The sequence below is a fragment of the Ctenocephalides felis genome, unplaced genomic scaffold (genome assembly GCF_003426905.1).
Source record: "Ctenocephalides felis isolate EL2017-DRISC unplaced genomic scaffold, ASM342690v1 CF-g0.4_SCAFFOLD_00845, whole genome shotgun sequence".
In the NCBI taxonomy this organism is placed as follows: domain Eukaryota; kingdom Metazoa; phylum Arthropoda; class Insecta; order Siphonaptera; family Pulicidae; genus Ctenocephalides; species Ctenocephalides felis.
Window position 1 is genome coordinate 82,092,111 of NW_020536999.1, and position 21,773 is coordinate 82,113,883.

A 21,773-nucleotide genomic window follows, 5' to 3' on the forward strand; every position below is an offset into this window, starting at 1 on the left:
CTCTATCTCTCTCTGTCTTTCGTTTTACTACCATACCTCTGTTGAGTAAAGCTGTTATGGGAGTAAAACGATAGAGTGAGACAGACAGAGCTGTGGTAATAAAACAAGAGACAGACAGAGTTGTGGTAGTAAAACTAAAAACAGAGACAGATAGTGTTGTGATAGAGACAATATCTGTCTCTGTCTTTCATCATTCTCTCGTAGTTTGTAAATTTTTATAGCGACTATAAACATTTATTATAGAGATTTTTTATAATTTTTATTAACAAATTTATAAATTATTTTCACCATTAATCCCATTCCACGGTGTCAGCTTTACTCGGCATCACTCGACAAGTATTAATCTAATTTAAAAATCCATTATTATTATTAATAATGCAGTTATTATTATTAGTGTTGTTATATTAATTATATTGTGTATTAATAATTTTTTTATCAAATTAAAAAATTAAGTTAACCATTAATATCACGTAAACAGCTTTACTCGTTAGCATCTTTCGAGAAGATTAACAAATTATTATTATTAAAAATATTGCAATTATTACTATTATTATTATTGTGATATATAAAAATTAATATTATTAGTACTTAAGGGAATTTTTGATATTCTGTATTCACCGGTCCAACACTACTCCGTTCGTATCTCGTCATCTAGTCATCATTTAGTTTAATTAATTTAATTTTAAGTTTCATCAAATGAAAATAGTTTATACATTCCATTTTTGTTAATAGTCATGTATATTTTTTTTAAAGAAAACAGTATTATTTTTTTGTGTATGGTAAATTTTTATGTTTTGTAGTTTTTAGTAACACGAAGCCATTCCATATTAAAAATCTCATTAGTTTGTAGTTGAAATATTATTATATATAAAATATTCTCGGAGAATTTACTTATTTACTAATTTATAAATTTTTTTTTTTGCAACAAAACGGAGAACAAAATAGTTTTTCATAATATCTACACTAGCCCTCTTACTATTTATACCGAGAGTTAACTTTTGTTCATGAAACTGGCTTATGCGCTTTGTCATTATATCTTTTATAACTTTTAAACCATTCGATTGATATGAATGATGTGTAAGACAGTTTTGTTCAAAATTAAATAATCTGCAATATTATCTATTACATAAAGCTCTACAGCAACTCTGCGTACTTTAAATTTCAACTAAACAAAAAATTAATGTAAGTTCTTTATTATATTGGTAAAACTGGTAATTGTACGTAAAATTTACGTAACATCAAAGTAACATGGTTACGTAACTCGGTAACATGGTTTCGAATATGATATTGTTTTACTGGACTTATTACAGTTTTTGAACAATTTTGTTTTGTGTAATATTTTACAATTTTACCTTTTATTTAATTTTAATTTGGAATATTGTTTTTTTTTATAATTTGCCAATTACCGATTTATTTCTGCATAATTATACGTCTATAATTCACATTTGCAATTTTATTAAATATTTAATGATTAATAATAGAATATAAATCACTATCACATCAATAAACACATCTGAGAACTCTGCGTTGTTGCCAAATTTTTGCAAAACTAAAACAAATATAGTTTGTTATGAAATTATTACTAATTCTCATAGAATGTTGTTACTGGATATTATTTTTACATTTATTTTATATATATAGATATATATATATATATATAATTTTTACATTTTGTTATCCTTGTTTTTTTATTTAGTTTTAATTTATGTTTTAAATAAGATCATTTTCCATGTCTCCAATTTGTTTGTTGGAAATTTATCCGTTGTGATTTTTTGATGCAATTATAAGTATTAAATATTATATATGAAATGTGTGCAATATGTTTAGCTAGATATTGTCAACGTACTTATTTACAGAAAGTTATTATTATTATTTTTGAATAAAATTCAATTTATTGAAATAATTAAAAACATAATATGTTTTATTTATAGACTCACATTTTTTAACTTAATTTGTTTACTTAATCGTAAATATTTTTTTATTATATTTTATATCATTATATACTTTGTAGTTTATGCACTGAAGATGAGTCAAATGGTAGTTCGAAACGTATGCAATATTTATCAAGTTCTATTTTAAGATTTAACTTAGTTGTATCTTTCTAGTAATTGGACACGTGTTTGTATAAAACATGTTTTTGTAAAAAATTCATTAAAGTTTGAAATAATTGTCAGTTTTTTGTGATATAAGCCAAAATTTAAATTTTCCTCGATATTTTTTCAAAGGCGACAGGACCGATTTCAAATATTAAAGGCGTTTTGATTAAACTCGATATGAAACTGCGTTGATTAGTTTTGCGAGGCGATCGGCCAAGCCGTTTCTTTCTTAATTAGCAGTGCAATTAAAATTTATTTTTTAATTACAAGTGCAAAATATTTCGATCATGTTGGAGCCAATGCTGAACCGATTCTAAAAATTCAGAAACTGTTCGAAAGATATCAGTTAGGAATTTTGATGAAACTTTTGAGGATTTTGTTGAAATTTAACATGGCGATAGAGTTTATGGTCTAAACTATGGCTTCTTGAACTATGGGTCGCGACCCCATTTGGGGTCGTATAGGAAAATTGTGGGATCGCATTATTTAATCGTATTATTTAATAACATCACGTATAGATTTTTGTATGTTTTACAACAAACTCTGAAACTATATATTTTCATATGTACATTACCTAATAAAAAATCATCTAAAAATATTATTTTTTCCTTTTTTATATTTGTGTGGAGTCGTCAAAAAACTTTCAAACATAAGTCGCGAATGACAACAGTTTAAGAAGCCCTGGTCTAAACCATAACAATAAATTCCCAAACGTGGACTCTCTGGGCTTTTCCTAAGGACCACAATTTACCCGATATCGATTTTTTTCGTAAAACTAATACAGTTTATAATTAAGATTATAATGAAATATTTAAAGTAAAAATACATGTGAATATTATATATTTATTAATTGAATTCAATATAATAACAAAAAAATAAGTAAATGTTCAATTAATTATCAACATTTAAAAAATTATTTAAAAGGTTACATTTTTTGACTAATGATGTGCGGTTATTTTGTTAGAACGTCAGCAATAGCACTAAACTTTCTTTTTTCTGTTTATTTCACAATTATTAAATCGTTCTTTATCTTTAGTATCCAGAAATACTAGACAGTCTCAAATAAGCAAAATACTTTTTAGTTATATTTACTTTTTAGTTATATTTATAAATATCGTACATAACTTTTTATTGTAGATAGTATAAGTAAATATATATTAACATGATGTATTATGATCAACTACCATGGACCCACTTTTTCATTTTATGAACCATAAATTTTTCATTCACTAATCTTTTTTCCTTAATGTTGTCCTCAACTCCTTGGGTCCAATGTGGACCACTTTGGGAAACACTGGTCTGAACGAAGATCAAATATTATAGTCCTACAAAATGCGTTGAATTATAAAAAATCATTAAAGTTACAAATATTAATGTCACATGAATGCGTTTGTGCTATATAATCAAATTTTATTTATATGAGAACGATGCTTCTAATTTAAAATAATTTATGTCGATATTAACTATTTATAAAAAAAAACTATACATTAATTATTTTAAATATTTAATTGTCAAAACGGCCGCCATTTTTAGCGATCTGTTTACACCCTTATTAACTAACTTCACGATAAAGGATTTTGTCATGCTTTCATTTCACATGTATTTCATAACTTTAACTTTATTATACATATAAAAATGTATTTATAGTAATATAAATGTTTCGTGAATATGAACTCTCTTGTTAAAAAAGTGATTTATACAAAATTTTGTGCAAATCGTACAGTGACAGTTTATTTCACAATTGCACACTAACCTAACTTGACAAGAATTATAAATCCTAATATGTGATTTTAATATTTTGTGACAGTGCAAAAGAACAAGTTAAATATTTAATTAGATTTATTATTATATCGTTAATTGTGTGGTAATGGATAATTGGGATTGCATTTTCCAAAACGGTTTGAGAACATGTAAAGAAAGCCTTGAAGGGCCCCCTTGGATGGCAATTCAATTTGACAACGCCATTTTGTGTTTGTGGATTTATGGCATGTAAGTTATTAATTTTAAGTTTTTTCTGTTCTACAAAATGATTAATTTACTTCATCACATTGATTTGTCATGATTATACTCTAGATTTACTTTTGTAACTAAAACACTTGTTTAACTTCTCCTGATCATCTTACGTATAACTTATGATCATCTTACGATGGCATATCTGAAGGGTGTGGTTTTTGGAATTGGTCTCTCAATTGCTTTTTTAGATTGTTCTAGATTGGTGTTTTATTTTAGTTTATATATTTACCTCGAGACTTACTTTTGTAACTAGGCTGAATGACTTCTCAATTTGTGCAAGAACCTTGTCGATGACAAATGCAACATTCATCGAGCAAACATAATTGAACTACAATGATTCTAATAAACAATTGAATTGAATATAGTAATTCCACTTAATCATTGCTATAAAAATGCTTTCTTGTATGATATTTTGATAAAACTATATTGAAATATTAGTATATTTCTGAAATGAGTTATCCGATTAGTGAGGTTTTGAACCTATGTTGTCTTTACATTGGTTTTTCTGTATATAATGATTTGTTACACAAATTGTTCTCGAAGAAGTGTTTACTTAAGTCCATGTTTTCAACTCGAAACTTACATTTGTAACTAAAATAACTGAAAGACTTCTCGATCTATACAAGAACCTAGTTGATGACTAATGTTATATTTATCGAGCAATATTATTTGAACTATAATCATCCTACTCGTAGCTATTCACGGTTATGTTTTTAAAGTGGACTGTATATAAACTATATTTGTCCTGGTTTAATTTTGAACTCAAGAGTTACTTTTGTACTAAAGTAACTTAAAAACCTAGTCCATGACAAAAATATTATCTATCGAGCAATGATAATTGAATTATTGTCATTCTAATAATCAATTGAATTGAATATAATAATTACACCATTGCTTTAAAAAGGACTCTTAGAATGCTTATTTGATGAAACTGAATTGTTTCGTTAGTATATTTCTAAAATAGTTACCTGAATAGTGAGATTTTGACCTAATGTTGTCTTCACATTGATTTTTTGTATATAATGATTTGTAATACAAATTGTTCTCAAAGAAGTGTTTTCTTTAGTTTATGTTTTTAACTCGAGACTTACATTTGTAACTAAAATAATAGACTGGCTATTATACTACTACTATGATGATTTTAATTCTACATTTAAAATTATTTTTTTGAAGTAGATGGTTAATATGATTTTTTTTTTAATTTATTTTATTTTGATCTCGAAACACATTTGTACCTTAAATAACTGATTTTCTCGATCTGTGCATAAACCTAGTCGCTAGCAAATGTTATGGGCATCGAGCAATGAGAATTGAAATATGATATTTCTAATTACTTTAATATGGGATTATTTTTTCTAAGTTTGTTGTAAACAAAGTTAAATTTACTGATAAATATGTACTGTATCGCCGTATTACATAGACTAACTTAAGATACGGTCAAAACCTTAAACCCTACGTATGTCGTAGAACATACTTCGTTCATGAATCTAGACACAACGGAATTTACCGTGAACACAAAGATTACCGAACAATAGCGAGCCCTTCCGAGCAATTCCGAACCACCACGAATACATTTTAATAGCTCTCGAGCATAGATAAATAAGTTCTCGAGCGTTTTCATTTGCTGTAAATGCATATTGCTGAAAAAATGAAATTTTCGGAAAAATGACAGACTATCGGGTATTCTGAACTGTTGGATTTTAAAATCGTAAAAAATAATGTTTATTAACTATTGGATAAATTGCAAAACTTATGATTGATTTATTTATTTCAAACACTTCTTTCACAAATATGTGAACTAACAATAAAACTAAGACTAAAATTTTATTATTATTTAATCGATTAACAATTTTGCTATATATTATGAAATTACAAATAATTACATTTTAGCTATTGATTATTATTAATAAATGACACAAACGCATACATTAAAACAATAACATAAATTTTCATACTTATTTATAATAAGATATTTATTATAATATATAATATATTTATGTAACTAGATAGAAGTATGAATATAATATTAATATAGTTCGTAAGAATATAATGGAATATTGTATATTATATATGCAATAATACAAAATATAATGTATGATATTAATATAGAATTTCAGACCTTTTTTCATTTTAGGTATTTAAAAGGTCTGTTCCAATTATATATCATTTAATGGTACCACAAAATTGTGGCTTAAAAAGTAATAAACATAAAATAAGAAATCCTGATATTTACCATTTTCAAGTATGAATATTAAATACCCAGTAAACCACAAAATGCAATTAAAATGTTAATATAACGTAACAGATGTAACATCAAACTTAACGGTTATGTAACCTAGAAGGCACACAGGCGTCTCAAAAACGTAACGTCAACTTTCTAAATCGTGCTAAATGTAGGGGAAAGTCCCGTAACGCCGGGCAGCACCAAGTACCGGACACTGTATTTAACACGTATTATTTAGGCAAGTATAAATCTTTTCATTTCAAAATACAAGTGACTTTTTTTCCAATATCTAAGATTATTCGTCAAAGACACATGTGCAGACATTCCAGAGTGTGGAAATGGCTGCATATGTGATCAATGCAGGTTTTTTTTGAAATGTCCGGTACTAGGTGTCACTGTTTAAAATCATTTTTTTTTGATACCAAAATTTGATTGTTAGTATTAATAATTTTTTAGGGAAGATATCGGTTTTGTTAATTTAGTTTCATTTCTAACTTTGTTATGTAACATAAATCATAATTTAGTAAACATTTCGTAAAATTGTTTTGTATTATTTGTAAATAACCTCAGGCAGGGGGAGCAAACTTCTAAGAAATTTCGGTGATCGCTTAGATGACTCGCGCTTACGACGCTAGTTAGCGCAGCTATCGCAATTATTCGATCTAGTCTGCGAGCAAAACAATGAATACATCATATGTCAAAAACAAAAAAACGATGTGTCGACTTTCACTTAAGTTTTGTATTTAGTTTGTAGTCTCTAAACATTTTTTCATTATTGTCACGATATACTTATAACTTAAAGATATACGTTAATATCTTAATCTTGTTTTTGATTCTTTTTGCGATTAACAGTTTTATGCTATCGGTATTTTGCCCAATATTTCGGTTGATGCAGAGTCACTTATATTTTGTTAAATATTTTCATGTGGAGATAGATGATATGATATTAGTAGCAAGATCGTAATGTATGCAAAATATTTTCAAAAAGAAACTATTCATTGAACGAAGTCTTTAGAGTCTTATTATGTTTTTGTGATATCAGTTATATATCAAACTAGACAACCGGGCAAACTCCGTTTCACCACCAGATGGTTTCATTTTATGTAACATTTTGTTTGGTGATTAAAAGATGGAGAAAAAAATGACCTGCTGCTGAAATTGAATAAAAACTTGCACAATACACGTGATTGATTTGATGGTTTCCAATTGAAATGATAGGAAACGAAGAACTTATTTTTTTACTTTTTAGCACAATTTCACAGTGAACACAATGCCGGTTTGTCACATGAAATTAACTGAGCAGAGAACAATGAGTAGCAGTCAAACAAAAAGTATTAGTTGTAGTACATGCTAAGAATCAGAGATGGCGCTGTATGTGGAAAAAGAAAAAGTGTTCTCCGCTTTTCTGTTGAAATCTTTCTTCAATTTTTTTTGCTATAAACATCACGGAACCCGAACCTTTCCAACGAATGCAAAATCGTCGAAATCGGTTCGTGCGTTCTGGAGTTATTTTGTCAGAAAGGAAAACCCGACTTATTTTTATATAATAGATAGTTAACATTTAAACATGTGTATCATACGTATAATTGATAAATTGCATGTGCATGGCTTGTTACATATAAGTAAGATATAAATGGGTTTAAACTCATATATCTACAATTAAATAAACCAAAATTATCTTGTATTTAAACTTTTATTTTGCAAAAAGTTCTGGAGCCTGCTACGAACACTAGCGCCTCTAGCGTCGTAATGTGCAATTATTCCGTTGACTACGAAATATCCCCTAAGTTTTCTATCTATTTCCTTATCTATGACCTTTGGTCTCCGCCACTAGGGGACTTCCCCATAACGGTCTCGTTATTGTTACGTTCCCAAATCACAAAATAAACGTGTAGATCTTGTTAAAAATTTAATAAAATTTTCTGTAAATATAAAAACCCTTTTTTATATTAATTTTGTTACATATTTTAATCAAGAATTTACAACACGATATATGGACGATATACATTAATAACTTGTACATTTTTCATTCATAAATAATATAAATAGTAATATTGTATATTACCATAATAATATATATTATTATATAATTAATATTATCAGTTCATATTAATAAAACTAATGATTGTATAAAATATTCATATAATTTTTTTTTATAGTCTAACTGTAAAAAAACATTGTTCGATCTTATGATAAATAATGCAGGAGGTAGTTTGTTATGCAATAAAATTCAATATGCACATGCCATATATATACACACACACCAATAAAGCATATGTTAAATGCAAAACATATGATTTTTTAAAATACAGATAACAATATTGAAAGAAGATTGTTTGTGGAATCACAAACAATAAATTTAAGAACAGACATGAAGAGATCACACAAATTCTTATAACCGTTTACCATAAGATGAACGTTTCTATATAAACATATTAAAAATTCTAACAATAAAACTAACTTATTTATCAGATTTCTTATATGGACAAATCAACCAAGTTAGAATCATTTTTTTCCCTGCAGCCTTCTCTATGATGACTCAATTTCACCTTCGACCTGAAAAGTTCTCCACATATTCGACACTGGAATGTTTCCAAATCTCCATTGTGCTTCTGCTCGTGAGTTTTCAATTCACTTAAAGTTTCATAAACTTTCTTACACAAATTACATTGATGAAGTTGGACATTTTCATACTTATACAAATGCTGTAGGCGAGCTTGTTTTGTAAGAAATGTTTTCGAACAGTATTCACACTTCTTTTGTTTTGTTTTATCGTGAACTCGTGCATGCGATACCAAATTACTTCTAGTTATATAAGTCTTAGAACAAAAGTTGCATTTGTAGGCACGTTCTGTGCTGTGCATCTTCACGTGAACATTTAAAGCTTGTCTTCTGTAAAATGTAGCATCACAAATTTCACAGACAAATTTCCTTTCCCCGTGAATCAGCATGTGTTGATTGAGGCTCTGTGTGTTACCAAATATTTTGCTGCATACCTTGCATTTGTATCTTTCTGGCTGATGTACTATTTTGTGTTTGGACAGGGTATATAGGGTTGAACAAGTTTTACCACATACATCACACACAAAATTTTTCTTGCGGTGGGTAAGCATGTGTTCATCATAACTTTCCTGAGTTTCTTTCACTGCGCTACAAATTTTACAAATATAAATAACCGTAAGCATGTGAGTCAATATATGCGTGGTCATATTGTTCATGTTTGTAACTTCGACATCACAAATGAAACATTTAGTGGTTGTGTCACTTACGTGCGTTGTATATACATGTTTTTTTAAATCTTTTAAGGTCGTATAAGTTTCATTACAGGGAATACATGCATGTACTGTGGTTTCTATATTTATATCAATCTCAGGTTCGATGTGTACAGGTTCCAAACAATCTTCCAATACAACCGAACATGGTTTGATGATCGATGCATACTTAGGATCAATATTATATATGTTATTATTAATCAAATCTATTTGTGCTTCCGTACAAAAGTCAATATGATCATCGCCATTCAGATTTATAGTTTCAATTTTATTGTAAGAATTCGATTCAATTGTTCGACTTTTATCCAGACTTATATTCGTGCTCATTGATCCACCTGCTGAAAAATATTTTTTTGTAAATTTTGTTTTTTTAACTTCCCGAAGTATAAGGTTGTTCGAAAAGTTACTTCGTTTTTTTTTACCCCAGAGGCTTTAGCTATATCTTTTTTAACCTAACAATCATACTTAATTAACTTCCCGAAGGGTAAGTCATAGAAATCGCAAAAAAAAAATCGAAAAGAAGCTGTAAGTGGAATTCTGTCTTAAGGCAATTAAGGCATTGTGCTTTAAGGCAAATTGCTGGAACTTCCCGTACCAAAAATTATCATTTTTTTAAAAACGATTAACATTTTTGAAAAAAATTTACTTCGAAAAAATGAGATTTTTGAGAAACTATAAATTTGACAAAAATTTACTTTTTTTTGAAAAAAAATTTTTTTTTTTTGAAAACAAAATTTTTTTGAAAAGAAAAATGTTTTCTTCATTTTGACATATTTTGGAAATTCTGAACTTTTTAACTTCCCGTAGGGCAAGTTATAGTAATCGCAAAAAAATCGAAAATGATTTTTTTTGCATTTCTCGATGTTTCAAAGGTTTCTGAATATTTTGGCATACCTTAGAAAAAATGGATGTATGTGTGTGTGTATATGTATGTATGTGCGGATACAAATTTTCGTCGACGATTTCGGGAACACCGATCAACCGATTTGAATAATTCAAAAAACATTCGGTTTGTATTGATAAGGAGACGTGCTGATTAGTTTTTGGCGAAGCCAGGTCTAGCCGTTCCGAAGATACGGGGCAAAAAGTACCGAAAACGGTAACTCAGTTTTTAAGAGAACGGATCGTCCGATTTTAATAATTCAAAAAACATTTTACTTGTATTGACAAGGTGAAGAACCGATCAAATTTTCAAAAAGGCAGGTCTAGCGGTTTCGGAGATCTAATGAAAAAAGTAAAAAAAAATGCCATTTGGCGGTCAAAAATGATCATTAGACATATGCACATCAAATTATCAGATATTTTATAGAGATTTTAACAATAAGTATAATTTTGGTTTACATTCCTATGGGTTCCGTACCAATGTTTACGCGTTAGACGTCTTGATATTTCATCTTTTAATATTTGAATTTTATTTGAATTTCGACGGTTTGATATTTCGTCTTTATGCAGTTAAAGCAGTACGAAAAAAGTTTAGATCTTTCAAAATATGTCAAAATAAAGAAAACATTTTTTTTTCAAAAAAAAAAAATTAAAAAAAAAAAATTAAATTTTTTTTTTTAAAAAAAAGTAATTTTTTGTCTAATTGTTTGTCAAAAATCTTATTTTTCCGAAGTAAATTTTTTTCAAAAATGTTCATCGTTTTTAAAAAAATAATAATTTTTGGTACGGGAAGTTCCAGCAATTTGCCTTAAGGCACGATGCCTTAATTGCCTTAAGACAGAATTCCACTTACAGCTAGTTTTCAAAGCAATCGTACTACTTGAACTGCATAGAGACGAAATGTCAAAGCGCGCAAGTGCCGCGCCGCCGTCTAACGCATAAGCATTGGTACGAAACCCATAGAAATGTAAAAAGAAATTATACTTATTGTTAAAATCTCTATAAAATATCTGATAATTTGATGTGTATATGTCTAATGATCATTTTTAACCGCCAAATGGCATTTTTTTTTTACTTTTTTCATTAGATCTCTGAAACCGCTGACCTGCCTTCATGAAAATTTGATCAATTCTTCATCTTGTCAATACAAGTGAAATGTTTTCTGAATTTTTCAAATCGGACGCTCCGTTCTCTTAAAAACTGAGTTACCGTTTTCGGCACTTTTAGCCCCGTATCTTCGGAACGGCTAGACCTGCCTTCGCCAAAAACTAATCAGCACATCTCCTTATCAATACGAATCGAATGTTTTTTGAATTATTCAAATCGGTTGATCCGTGTTCCCGAAATCGCCGACGAAAATTTGTATCCGCACCCGCCCTACGGGAAATTAAAAAATATTAATATATCTTCACGTTTCAAAGGTTTCTGAACATTTTGGCATACCTTGGAAAAAATGGATGCATATATGCGTGTGCGTGTATGTGTGTGCGGATACAAATTTTCGTCGACCATTTCAGGAACACCGATCAACCAATTGGAATAATTCAAAAATCATTCGATTCCTATTAATAAGGAGGCGTGCTGATTAGTTTTTGGCATAAGCAGAACTAGTGAACTAGTTGGTATTGGTATTTTGCCTTCAGGAAAGTTACATGATCTTCCCGATATGTGTAATTAATCGACTTAATTAATAAAAAATAAATTAATTTATGAGTGATTGAAAGTATTCCGAGTGGATTTATTACACATAATTAAAAACGAACGAACACGTTAACTCGGAGTGTTTTCTAAAAGCAAATTTTCAAAAATCAATAATTTTTATAGTTGAACCAGTTTCCGTAGGACTTCAACGGTTTAGTATGTTCATTAAGACCAAGTACTCTATCGTTATACCAAGTAAATCGTCTAATTTTCATTTTAACAAACGACAAAAATGTACTCATTTTCTCCAACTTTGATGAATTTTTAAAATTAAACTACTTGTCGTAAGGCCGTAATATTTCAGTAAATTTGTATAAGACCATGATGTATATCATCAAAAATATTTCATAAAAATCAGCTCAAATTTTTTTTTCAACGACGAATTACAAGAAAACGCCTCGGTAGATTTTCACCTAAAACTAATCAGTATCATTCCCATCAAATATCTTTCGAACAGTTTTTGATTTTTTAAAATCGATTCGGTAGTATGAGCTTAAAAGTGGACGAAAAGTTTAAAACTTTTTTCCAAATTACAAAGCAACGGCTCGGGAGATCGTCGCACAAAACTGACAAACGATAGTCCTCATCGAAATACATCAAAAGGCTTTTGAATTTCTGAAATCGGTTCAGTTTTTGAGCAAACGTCTATGAAAGGTCTAATTTTGACAAATGCCAAAAAAACTATATTAATTTTTGCAAACTTTGGCGAACTTTTAAAGGTAAACGAGTTATCGTAGGGTCGTAATATTTTAGTATGATCTAGAAGACTATAGTATCTACCGTAAAAAAAATAATGATAAAAATCGTCGAACTTTTTTTATAACACTTTATTACAAGAAAACGGCCCGGGTTTTTGAATTTTCAAAATTGATTCAGAATTGCGGGCTAAAACGTGCACGAAAAATTATTCACTTTTCTGCTATTTATCAAGAAACAGCTTGGCCGGTCGTTGCACAAAACTGACAAACAATAGTCCTCATCGAGATACATCGAACGGCTTTTAAATATTTGACTGATTTAACTTCTCCTTCGGGAAGTTAAAAAAATGCCATTTAGCAGTCAAAAATGATCTTTAGACATATGCACATCAAATTATCAGATATTTTATAGAGGTTTTAATAATACGTATAAATTTTGTTTACACAGGTTCCATAACATCGTTTGTCCGTTAGATAGCGACGCGGCGCTTAAGCGCTTCGATATTCCGTCTCTATGCTGCTAAAGCAGAGCAATTGCTTTGAAAAACAGTTCAAAATATTTCAAAAATAATGAAAATATTTTTTTCAAAAAGTCTTTATTTTTCAAAAAAGTCTTTTTCAAAAATTTAATTTCTCGAAAATCTTTTTTTTCCAATGTTTAAAAAAAATCGTTTTTAAAAAATTAATTTTTGGTATGGAAATTTCCAGCAATTTGCCATGAGGCACGATGCCATACACCACCTAGTTATTATATGATTTGCAAATTATATAATAACTAGTTTATATTTTAAGGTTTGTGTGTATAAAATTCTAATCAAATACACGCAGTAGTTTTTGAATGATGCCACTTTGAATGAGGAAATGATTAAGCAGCATTTTTGAAATATTTTGCTCTTTTGCAATAGAAAAGGTAAAAATACTGTTCAAGTCAAAATGAAATTGACCGATGTGTGTGTAAATGACATGTTGATTATTCGACAGTGCCAAAACAGGTTTGCTAATTTTCATTTCTGGTATTCTGATGTCCAGATGCACCACGTCCAAGAAGTACGGTTGAAGCTGATAAATCTTTGAGAAAGGCATTAGTTGATGCAAACCGGCGAATATCAATACATAAGATTCCATTGAGTTTAAATTTATCAAATTTAACAATTTAGGATCTCTGGTCTGGGATTTTTCTCGAACCTCAATGTACGATTCTCATAGAAAAAACCTGTGTCGTCACACTGGCGTCCACGATTAGCCTCTGAAAGGTCTTGGAAATTATCAGGTTTTGAAGCGATTTGTCACTAGAAATGTCAAATAGGAAAAAAAAAGGATTCAATACTCGCAATTGCCTATGAAACAAAAAAGAAGAACCTGCTCAAAATAGTCGCAAAGTTGAAAATCGTCAGGAAAAGGTGATGCAGTATGTTTGATGAGATTTTAAAGGAGTAGTTCGTTTTTCAGCTTTTCCAGGATGACATACCAGGATGCCTTATGTCTTCAGCTGGATAAACTAAATGATCTACTTCAATAGAAGAGGTCAGAATTAACTCATAATCACAATCACAACGTATAGTATTGCATGAAGACGGCGCAAAACTTCACAAAAGTTTGTTCAATTGTCAGAAGCTTTTGTAGCTTCAATGGGACCCAATGCTATTCATCACATTCTCCAGACCTGCCGTAATTGGACCATTATTTGTTCCGGTCATTAAAAAAATTTTTGGGCGATAAAACCTTTAGGGAGAAGTCCTGTAACGCCGGACGGCACCTAGTGCCGGACACTCAATTTAACACGTATTATTTAAGCGAGTATAAATCTTTCCATTTCAAAATACAAATGAAAGGGGCGCAGGGGGCACACAGGATCATGCGCTGAGCCTCGCCTGTGACGCACACGGCCACACCAGGAGCAACCGTTTGGTATTTTAGGCGCAAAATCACCGCGTCACCTAAATATCAGTGGAAGTAATTCTAGTATATTTATGCATTTACATTTGAGTGGCATTCAAAGATAAAAGTAGTACTTGATTGTTATCCATAAAATGGTAGAATATTATTAGATCTTTTAACCAATTTTAGTAGATTCCACCAAATAAACGAAAATATCTGTCCCTTAGCACCTAAGTCGTCCCTTAGTGCCGGACAGTAAACATATTGATACTTCTTGTGAGAATAGACGTAATTTATTCCAATCATTTAATTTTGTTCTGTATTGTGTTCTAAAGGTCACTACATACTCCCATTTTTCGTATTTCCTAGTCAAAGAATGAAAAGCTTATGATGAATGCTCTAGCTGAGAGCGTCGGTGTGGCCCAGCCAAAATGATGAATAGTGATTTTTTTTTGCAATATCTAAGAATATTCGTCAAACACACATGTGCAGACATTCCAGAGTGTGGAGATGGCTACATATGTGTTCAATGCAGGTTAATTTGAAATGTCCGGTACTAGGTATCACTTTTTAAAATCATATTTTTTGTTCCCGAAGTTTGATTGATAGTATTAATTATTTTTAGCAATGGTTGCGTTTTTGTTAATTTAGTTTGATTTCGAACTTTGTTATAAGTCATAATTTAATAAACATTTCGTAAAATATTGTTTGATATATTAACTTCCCGTAGGGTAGTTATAGTAATGGGCCGAAAATCGAAAATGAAAATTCTTGCATTCCTCAACGTTTTGAAGGTTTCTGAACATTTTGGCATACCTCAGAAAAAATGGATGTGTGTGTGTGATTTGTATATCCGCATTTTTTCGTCCACATTTTCGCGCACGGTTCAACCGATTAGAATGATTCAAAAAACATTCGATTCATATTGATGGGAAGGTGTGCTGATTAGTTTTTGCAAAGGCAGGTCCAGCCATTTCGAAGATACAGAGCTAAATGTACAAAAAACGGCAGTTTTTGGGAGAACTAATTAAGCGTTCGATTTGAATGATTCAAAGAACTTTCTGCTTGTTTCAACAAAATAATTGCTTTTTATCAATTTATCAAAAAATTGTATCAATTTTTTTTTTCAATTTTTTTTTGTATATTGAAAATAAATCAGATTTTAATGTTAATTCGGACTATAGTTCAAATATACTTTAAACAAATAATTTCAACTTTGCAATTCAGTTTATATAATTCTTATAAATATTAGACAATGTTACAGTATTTATAATAATCTATTTGAAAATATTTAATATTTATCGATCATTTTGTTACGGTACGGGAAGACCCAGCAATTTGCCTTAAAGCACGAAGCCATGCACCCTACTAGTTTATAAATAACCTTAGTTGTCCGCCACTCGGGGGCTTCCCACTACCTCAAATGAGGTCAAAAAGCACTTCGATCAGTTTTTGCTAATAACGACCAAAAAAAATATGATATCGGAATTATGCTAATGCCAGAAATATGATAAAGATGTTCCATCAAAACAGCCTATACATAATTTATCCAAGAATTTGTTTATTGTACGAATCTTACGTGCAAAAATGTCTATAAAAAACGAAGTTACTTTTCGAACAACCAAATACATAGTTTGTTTTAACCAGAGAATTCGATTTGTTAATTTTATATTTTCTCGGTGCTTTAAGCCATTCTGAATCTCTTGACACAGTAAAAATATGAGTGTAACCTTTAGTCGGCATTTTTTAAAAACGGCTGCACTGATTTAAAAATTTTAAAAGCCCTTCGAAAACTCGATAAGGTCAATTTTTGTCTCAAACGATTCAGAATGAAACTGTCGAGAAATTATAAATATAACAAATATTTTCCTTTCAGATTCAATTCAAATGAATGTATAGTTCCACATATGTATTATGTAAGCTTGCAACAAATAGTGTATTCGACAAAATGCCGAATACCGAATATTCGGCATACTCCAGAGACCGAATACCGAATATTCGGCAACTATTCGGCAGTTTTTAGCGCCTAAACTCGTTCATATTAATGTAATTACTATTCGCAGTTGCTTTATTTCTAAGGTACTGAACGTGTATTCAATTTTTATGCCTAGGCTTGCAACGATTATTCAATTACTCATTCTTATTTGGAAAATTTAGCACCATTTATACTATTCGGCCAAATACAGAAAACTTTATGTGATAGGGAAATGAACCAAAAAGCAATTCTTTACTTTACTTCTCTCATAAACATTTATTATTTTCTTTTATAAACAGAATGTTAGAAAAGCTAATCATAATAAAATAAATAAAAACAGACCAAAAATATTGTTGGTATTTTTGCGATAAAGAGCCTATGATAGCTCTTTATTTAGAAGAGCTTAGATTGAATATGATGAATGACTTTATTGAATATAGATACAACACATGCGTGTAACCGTTGAATAATTCTTAATATAAACATATAACAATAACGTGTCCTTTGAATATTGAGAATAGAGTTCTTCGCGTGTTCGTTTGTTGATAAAGTTTAAATTATTGTAAATATAAAATACAATAACGAATTCATTTCTTCAAATCATATTGTGTATAGACTTCCAAATATGCAGATCCATCGCAATAAAACACCTTTATAGCATAAAAAATAAACATACACACAATATTTTCGCTGAGAGGCGGTGGCGGCTCTTTTGATTTTAATTATTCGGTATTCGTCCAAATAGTAAGTTTCTATTCGGTATTCGGCCGAATATTAAAAAATGTGCCGAATATGCCGAATACCGAATAGCAACCGAATATTCGGTGCAAGCCTAGTATTATGACAAAAATGTTTAAAAAAACTAATGTATTTGATACGAAACAAGAAGTGCTAACTATCACTTTCTACAGATTAACTAATAATTGGTTTTTAAGAGATGATTCATTACTATGATCATTAACCAATTAACCAATTAATGGCTTATCATCAATTATTTTTACTACTGTATTTACCTTTTGGTGATGCTTCATTGGAAATAATTGGTTCTTGGTAACTTGGGCTATTTAAATTTACTTCATTGACCATTTCAGGTTCTGAATCTGTAGAATCAATGTCAAATATTTCACAAGCATTTGATGAGCCATTTGGAATCTGATGTGATGCATTTATAATTAAATCATCACTATCATAGATCGATATATCATTATCTTGTTCAGGTGTATCATCGATTGACAAATCCATAAATACATTTTGTTCTACTTTATCACTTGCCATCAAATCATCAGAATAATCAGAACGAAATTCAGCAATCGGGTTTACAGCATATTCATCAGTTGTTAAATCCACAATGTTGTGTATGCTTTGTTTGATAATTTTATCCTTTGCATTATCAAGAGTACATAAAACATTCTTCTTTCTCTTACAACCCGATGACAAAATACTGTTCAAATAGTTTTTGTCTTTGGAATTTGTTTCAATCCTCATATCATTCTCAAGACCTGTATCAATATCATGAGCATTACAGATTGCAGTCAGTTTTTTGCTCGAGCAAGTTTTGCTTTTGATGATTTCATGTTGTGTATTCGTCATTGCATCTACCATGGTTTTGTCTAATGCTATGGATAGCTTCTTAGGTTTATATTGTTTGATAATAGAGAGAGATTTGTTTGATTCCGTGCTTGATAAAAGACTCTTCTGTTCAGTTTTTATAGAGTTTGGCTTGGACTTCACAAGTCGTCTGTTTTTCGCTGGTTTCTTTTCAGGTTCTTCTACCATTTCTTTATTCATATTCAAAGCATCTTTCATAACCCCTTCGATATCACATTCAATTTTATCAGAATCGATATTTAGATTAATGCTTCTGTTAGAAGTTTGACTTATCCGATTGAGATTTATATTAGCCTCGGATGCATTCTTAGTTGCTGCTTCAATTTTATTGACCGCTTGACTAGTTTCAGGTATAATATTTGTTTCTTCAATCGACATTACAAATGGAGACTTATATTTAGTTAAATTATCATTATGAGATGCTTTTGAATTCTTTGAACTTTTACTAGTACCTTGTTTACTACATTCTACTGTCTTGAAGGTATTGATAGTTAGACTCTGCTCATTTTTAATTGTGTTGTTACTCATCTCATTAATTTTAGACAAAATCTTATCTTCAATAAGTTTGAAAACACTTACGAGGTTGGAACTATTACTGGAACCTCTGTTTTGAAGTTCTGTTACATGAGTAGTAGACTCTCGATCTTGATAATTTTTTGCTGTTGTTTCTTTACTTTTAGACATATCTTCAATAAGACTATTTCGATAAGTAGAAAGGGTTGCTTGAATATTCATACCAGCTTTATCACCTTTAGTTGATAAATCATTTCCATTCAGTTCATTTCCAGTAGTTGAAATGGTAGAAAATTTAGATAATTCATTTACATTATAATCTACACATAATTTATCATTGGATTTTCTTATCATTTTGGCACCTTGACTGGTAACTTTGTTTGATTCATTTTTAGTAGAAGCATTCTTAGTTCCTGCACTACATCTGCGAGTTAATATCTCAGCTTGACTTTCTTTGACTTTAAAATTCCCAGAAAATTCATCTATTATATTGGTATACTTATGAGTTGAAATTTCAGATATTGGTTGATTAATATTGTTATTGAAATCTTCAGGTTTAGATGAAGATTGAGCTTTGGTAGATGATAAATATAATCCCAAAATGTTAACTGTAGGTATCGATTGTACATTTGTTTCTGTACTATTCGTATTAATCCCATTTGTCTTCGAAATATCAGTATCCAATATATTTCTCCTAGAGACTCTGCTATAAGTTCTAATCTTTGGAGAATTTACGTCCAAATTCCTATTTGAAAGTATATTGGAATACTTTTGAATCAACTTACATTTTTCACTCGGAATTCCTAAAATCAAGTAGATTCGGATTATACATAATATAGGTACATATAATATTAATGTGTGAAAATTTACCTGCATCTTTCGAATTGAACGACATATTTTTAGCAAATTATTAGTAGTTTCACTTTATTTAAAACGATTAAAACAATTAAAATTAACATATAAAATTGTTTATAAAATTAGCGCCACTTTTTGTTCAGTTGACAGTCAAAACAAAATTCGTATCAGAGGAGGAAAATATTTTTGAAAGGCGAAAAAGTGTTACCAGCAGGATAATTCTGGCGCTAGATTCAAATAACGATTTTTCAGTAAGCATTGATTTTAACTCCGTACTTGCTTATCGCAAGTAAATAAATGACATCGTGCCTTAATGCAAATTGCTGGAACTTCCCGCACCGTAACGAAATAATTGAGAAATATTAAATGTTTTCAAATAGATTATTATAATTACTGTAACATTGTCTAATATTTATAAGAATTAAATAAACTGAATTATAAAGTTAAAATCCTAGACAATATAATAATTAACTCATTTTATTAAAATTCTTTATTTAAAGTCAGTTCAAGTCGATAGTCGAATGTCCATAGATAAAAGAAGAGTATACAATAATAGTCGAACCCTAGACAATATAAATATAATAATATTATTAAAATAAACCACATAAATTTCAAACGTTGATTGTGGATTACACTAAATATTATAATATTTATAAGAATTATATAAACTGAATTGCAAAGTTAAAATTATTTGTTTAAAGTATATTAGAAAAGAAATAAAATTAAAATCTGAATCATTTTCGATATACAAAAAAAATTCTTGGAAAAAAAAATTTGAAAAAAAAATTTTTTTGGAAAAAAAATTAGAAACAAATTTTTTTTTAAATATTGTAACATTGTTTATAGACATCATTGAAATATATCTATTGATATATATATCTATTTGAAAACATTTAATATTTTTCGATCATTTCGTACGATACTGGAAGTTCCAGCAATTTGCCTTACAGTTGCGTTACAGTACAGCGCTTATCCAGCTGATAACATAAGGCATCCAAATTAACCGTTATGTTATACTGGAAAAGCTGAAAATGGAACAACAACTCCTTTAAAATCTCACCTAACATACTGCATCACTTTTTTTGACAAATTGCAGCCCTATATTCAATGGAGTGCGATGTTTGGGATATCGGCCAAAGGACCTAAAGAACTCTGAAGTAATAATGTTACAAAAACAAGGTAAACCTAGTCATATAGCTACTTCATACAGACCAATTAATCTTCAACCAACTATTGGAAAAAATATTACTAGTAAGAATCCAAGAAAATCTTACCGCGATACCAGATCATCAATTGGTTTTAGACAATCTTACTCCACTATACAACAGGATCATAGGATAACTTCAATCATTCATAAAGCTTTTGAAGAGAGTGAGTATTGCTCTGCGGTATTCATCGACGTAAAACAAGCATTCGATAGAGTGTGGCATGATGGGTTGATAGCCAAAATTAAAAAATGATAGTAAACCAATAAAATACTGAAGTCATTCTTGACTGGTAGATACTTCAGGACAAGAGTAAGAGATGCAGTATCAGATTTTTACCCAATAAAATCGGGAGTATCACAGGGTAGTGTATTAGGACCAGTTTTATACACAATATATACACACGACTTACCAACACATAACAACACAATCACGGGTACATTCGCGGATGATACAATGATCATGGCAATACATCAAGATCCAGTAATCGCATCTCTAAACTTACAAGAACATCTATTCGCACTTGAAGAATGGCACATATCACGTTTACAACGAGAACTCAAAACTGTGAGGCCGTATATATAAATAATATCGAAATTCCTCCTAGTACCAGCATTAATTATTTAGGACTACATCTAGACCGTAATCTCACATGGGGTCTCTATATCAAACAAAAAAGCAAACAAACTATGAAAAAATTCAAACAACTGTACTGGCTAATTGGCAGAAAATCGAAAATGTCATACGCAAACAAGACTTTATTATACAAAACCATACTAGTACCAATATGGAGCTACGGAATAGAATTATGGGGATGTGCAAGTGCATCAAACATAAAAATTATACAGCGTAC

The 21,773-nt window shown here is 29.8% G+C and overlaps 2 protein-coding genes across 2 annotated transcripts in view; one reads left to right on the top strand and one right to left on the bottom strand.

Moving 5' to 3' along the window:
- Positions 1-21,773, top strand: part of LOC113363882 (tudor domain-containing protein 5-like) — a gene marked incomplete at its 3' end in the record, with an annotated part of 206,868 nt that overhangs the window by 31,916 nt on the left and 153,179 nt on the right.
- On the bottom strand, positions 8,811-19,847 carry LOC113391050. Its single transcript, XM_026627026.1, has 3 exons — positions 19,731-19,847; positions 17,753-19,663; positions 8,811-9,940 (listed from the first exon to the last, which is right to left on the bottom strand). The coding sequence occupies exons 1-3, from the start codon at positions 19,753-19,755 to the stop codon at positions 8,811-8,813; spliced, it is 3,066 nt and encodes a 1,021-aa protein (XP_026482811.1). The 5' UTR covers positions 19,756-19,847.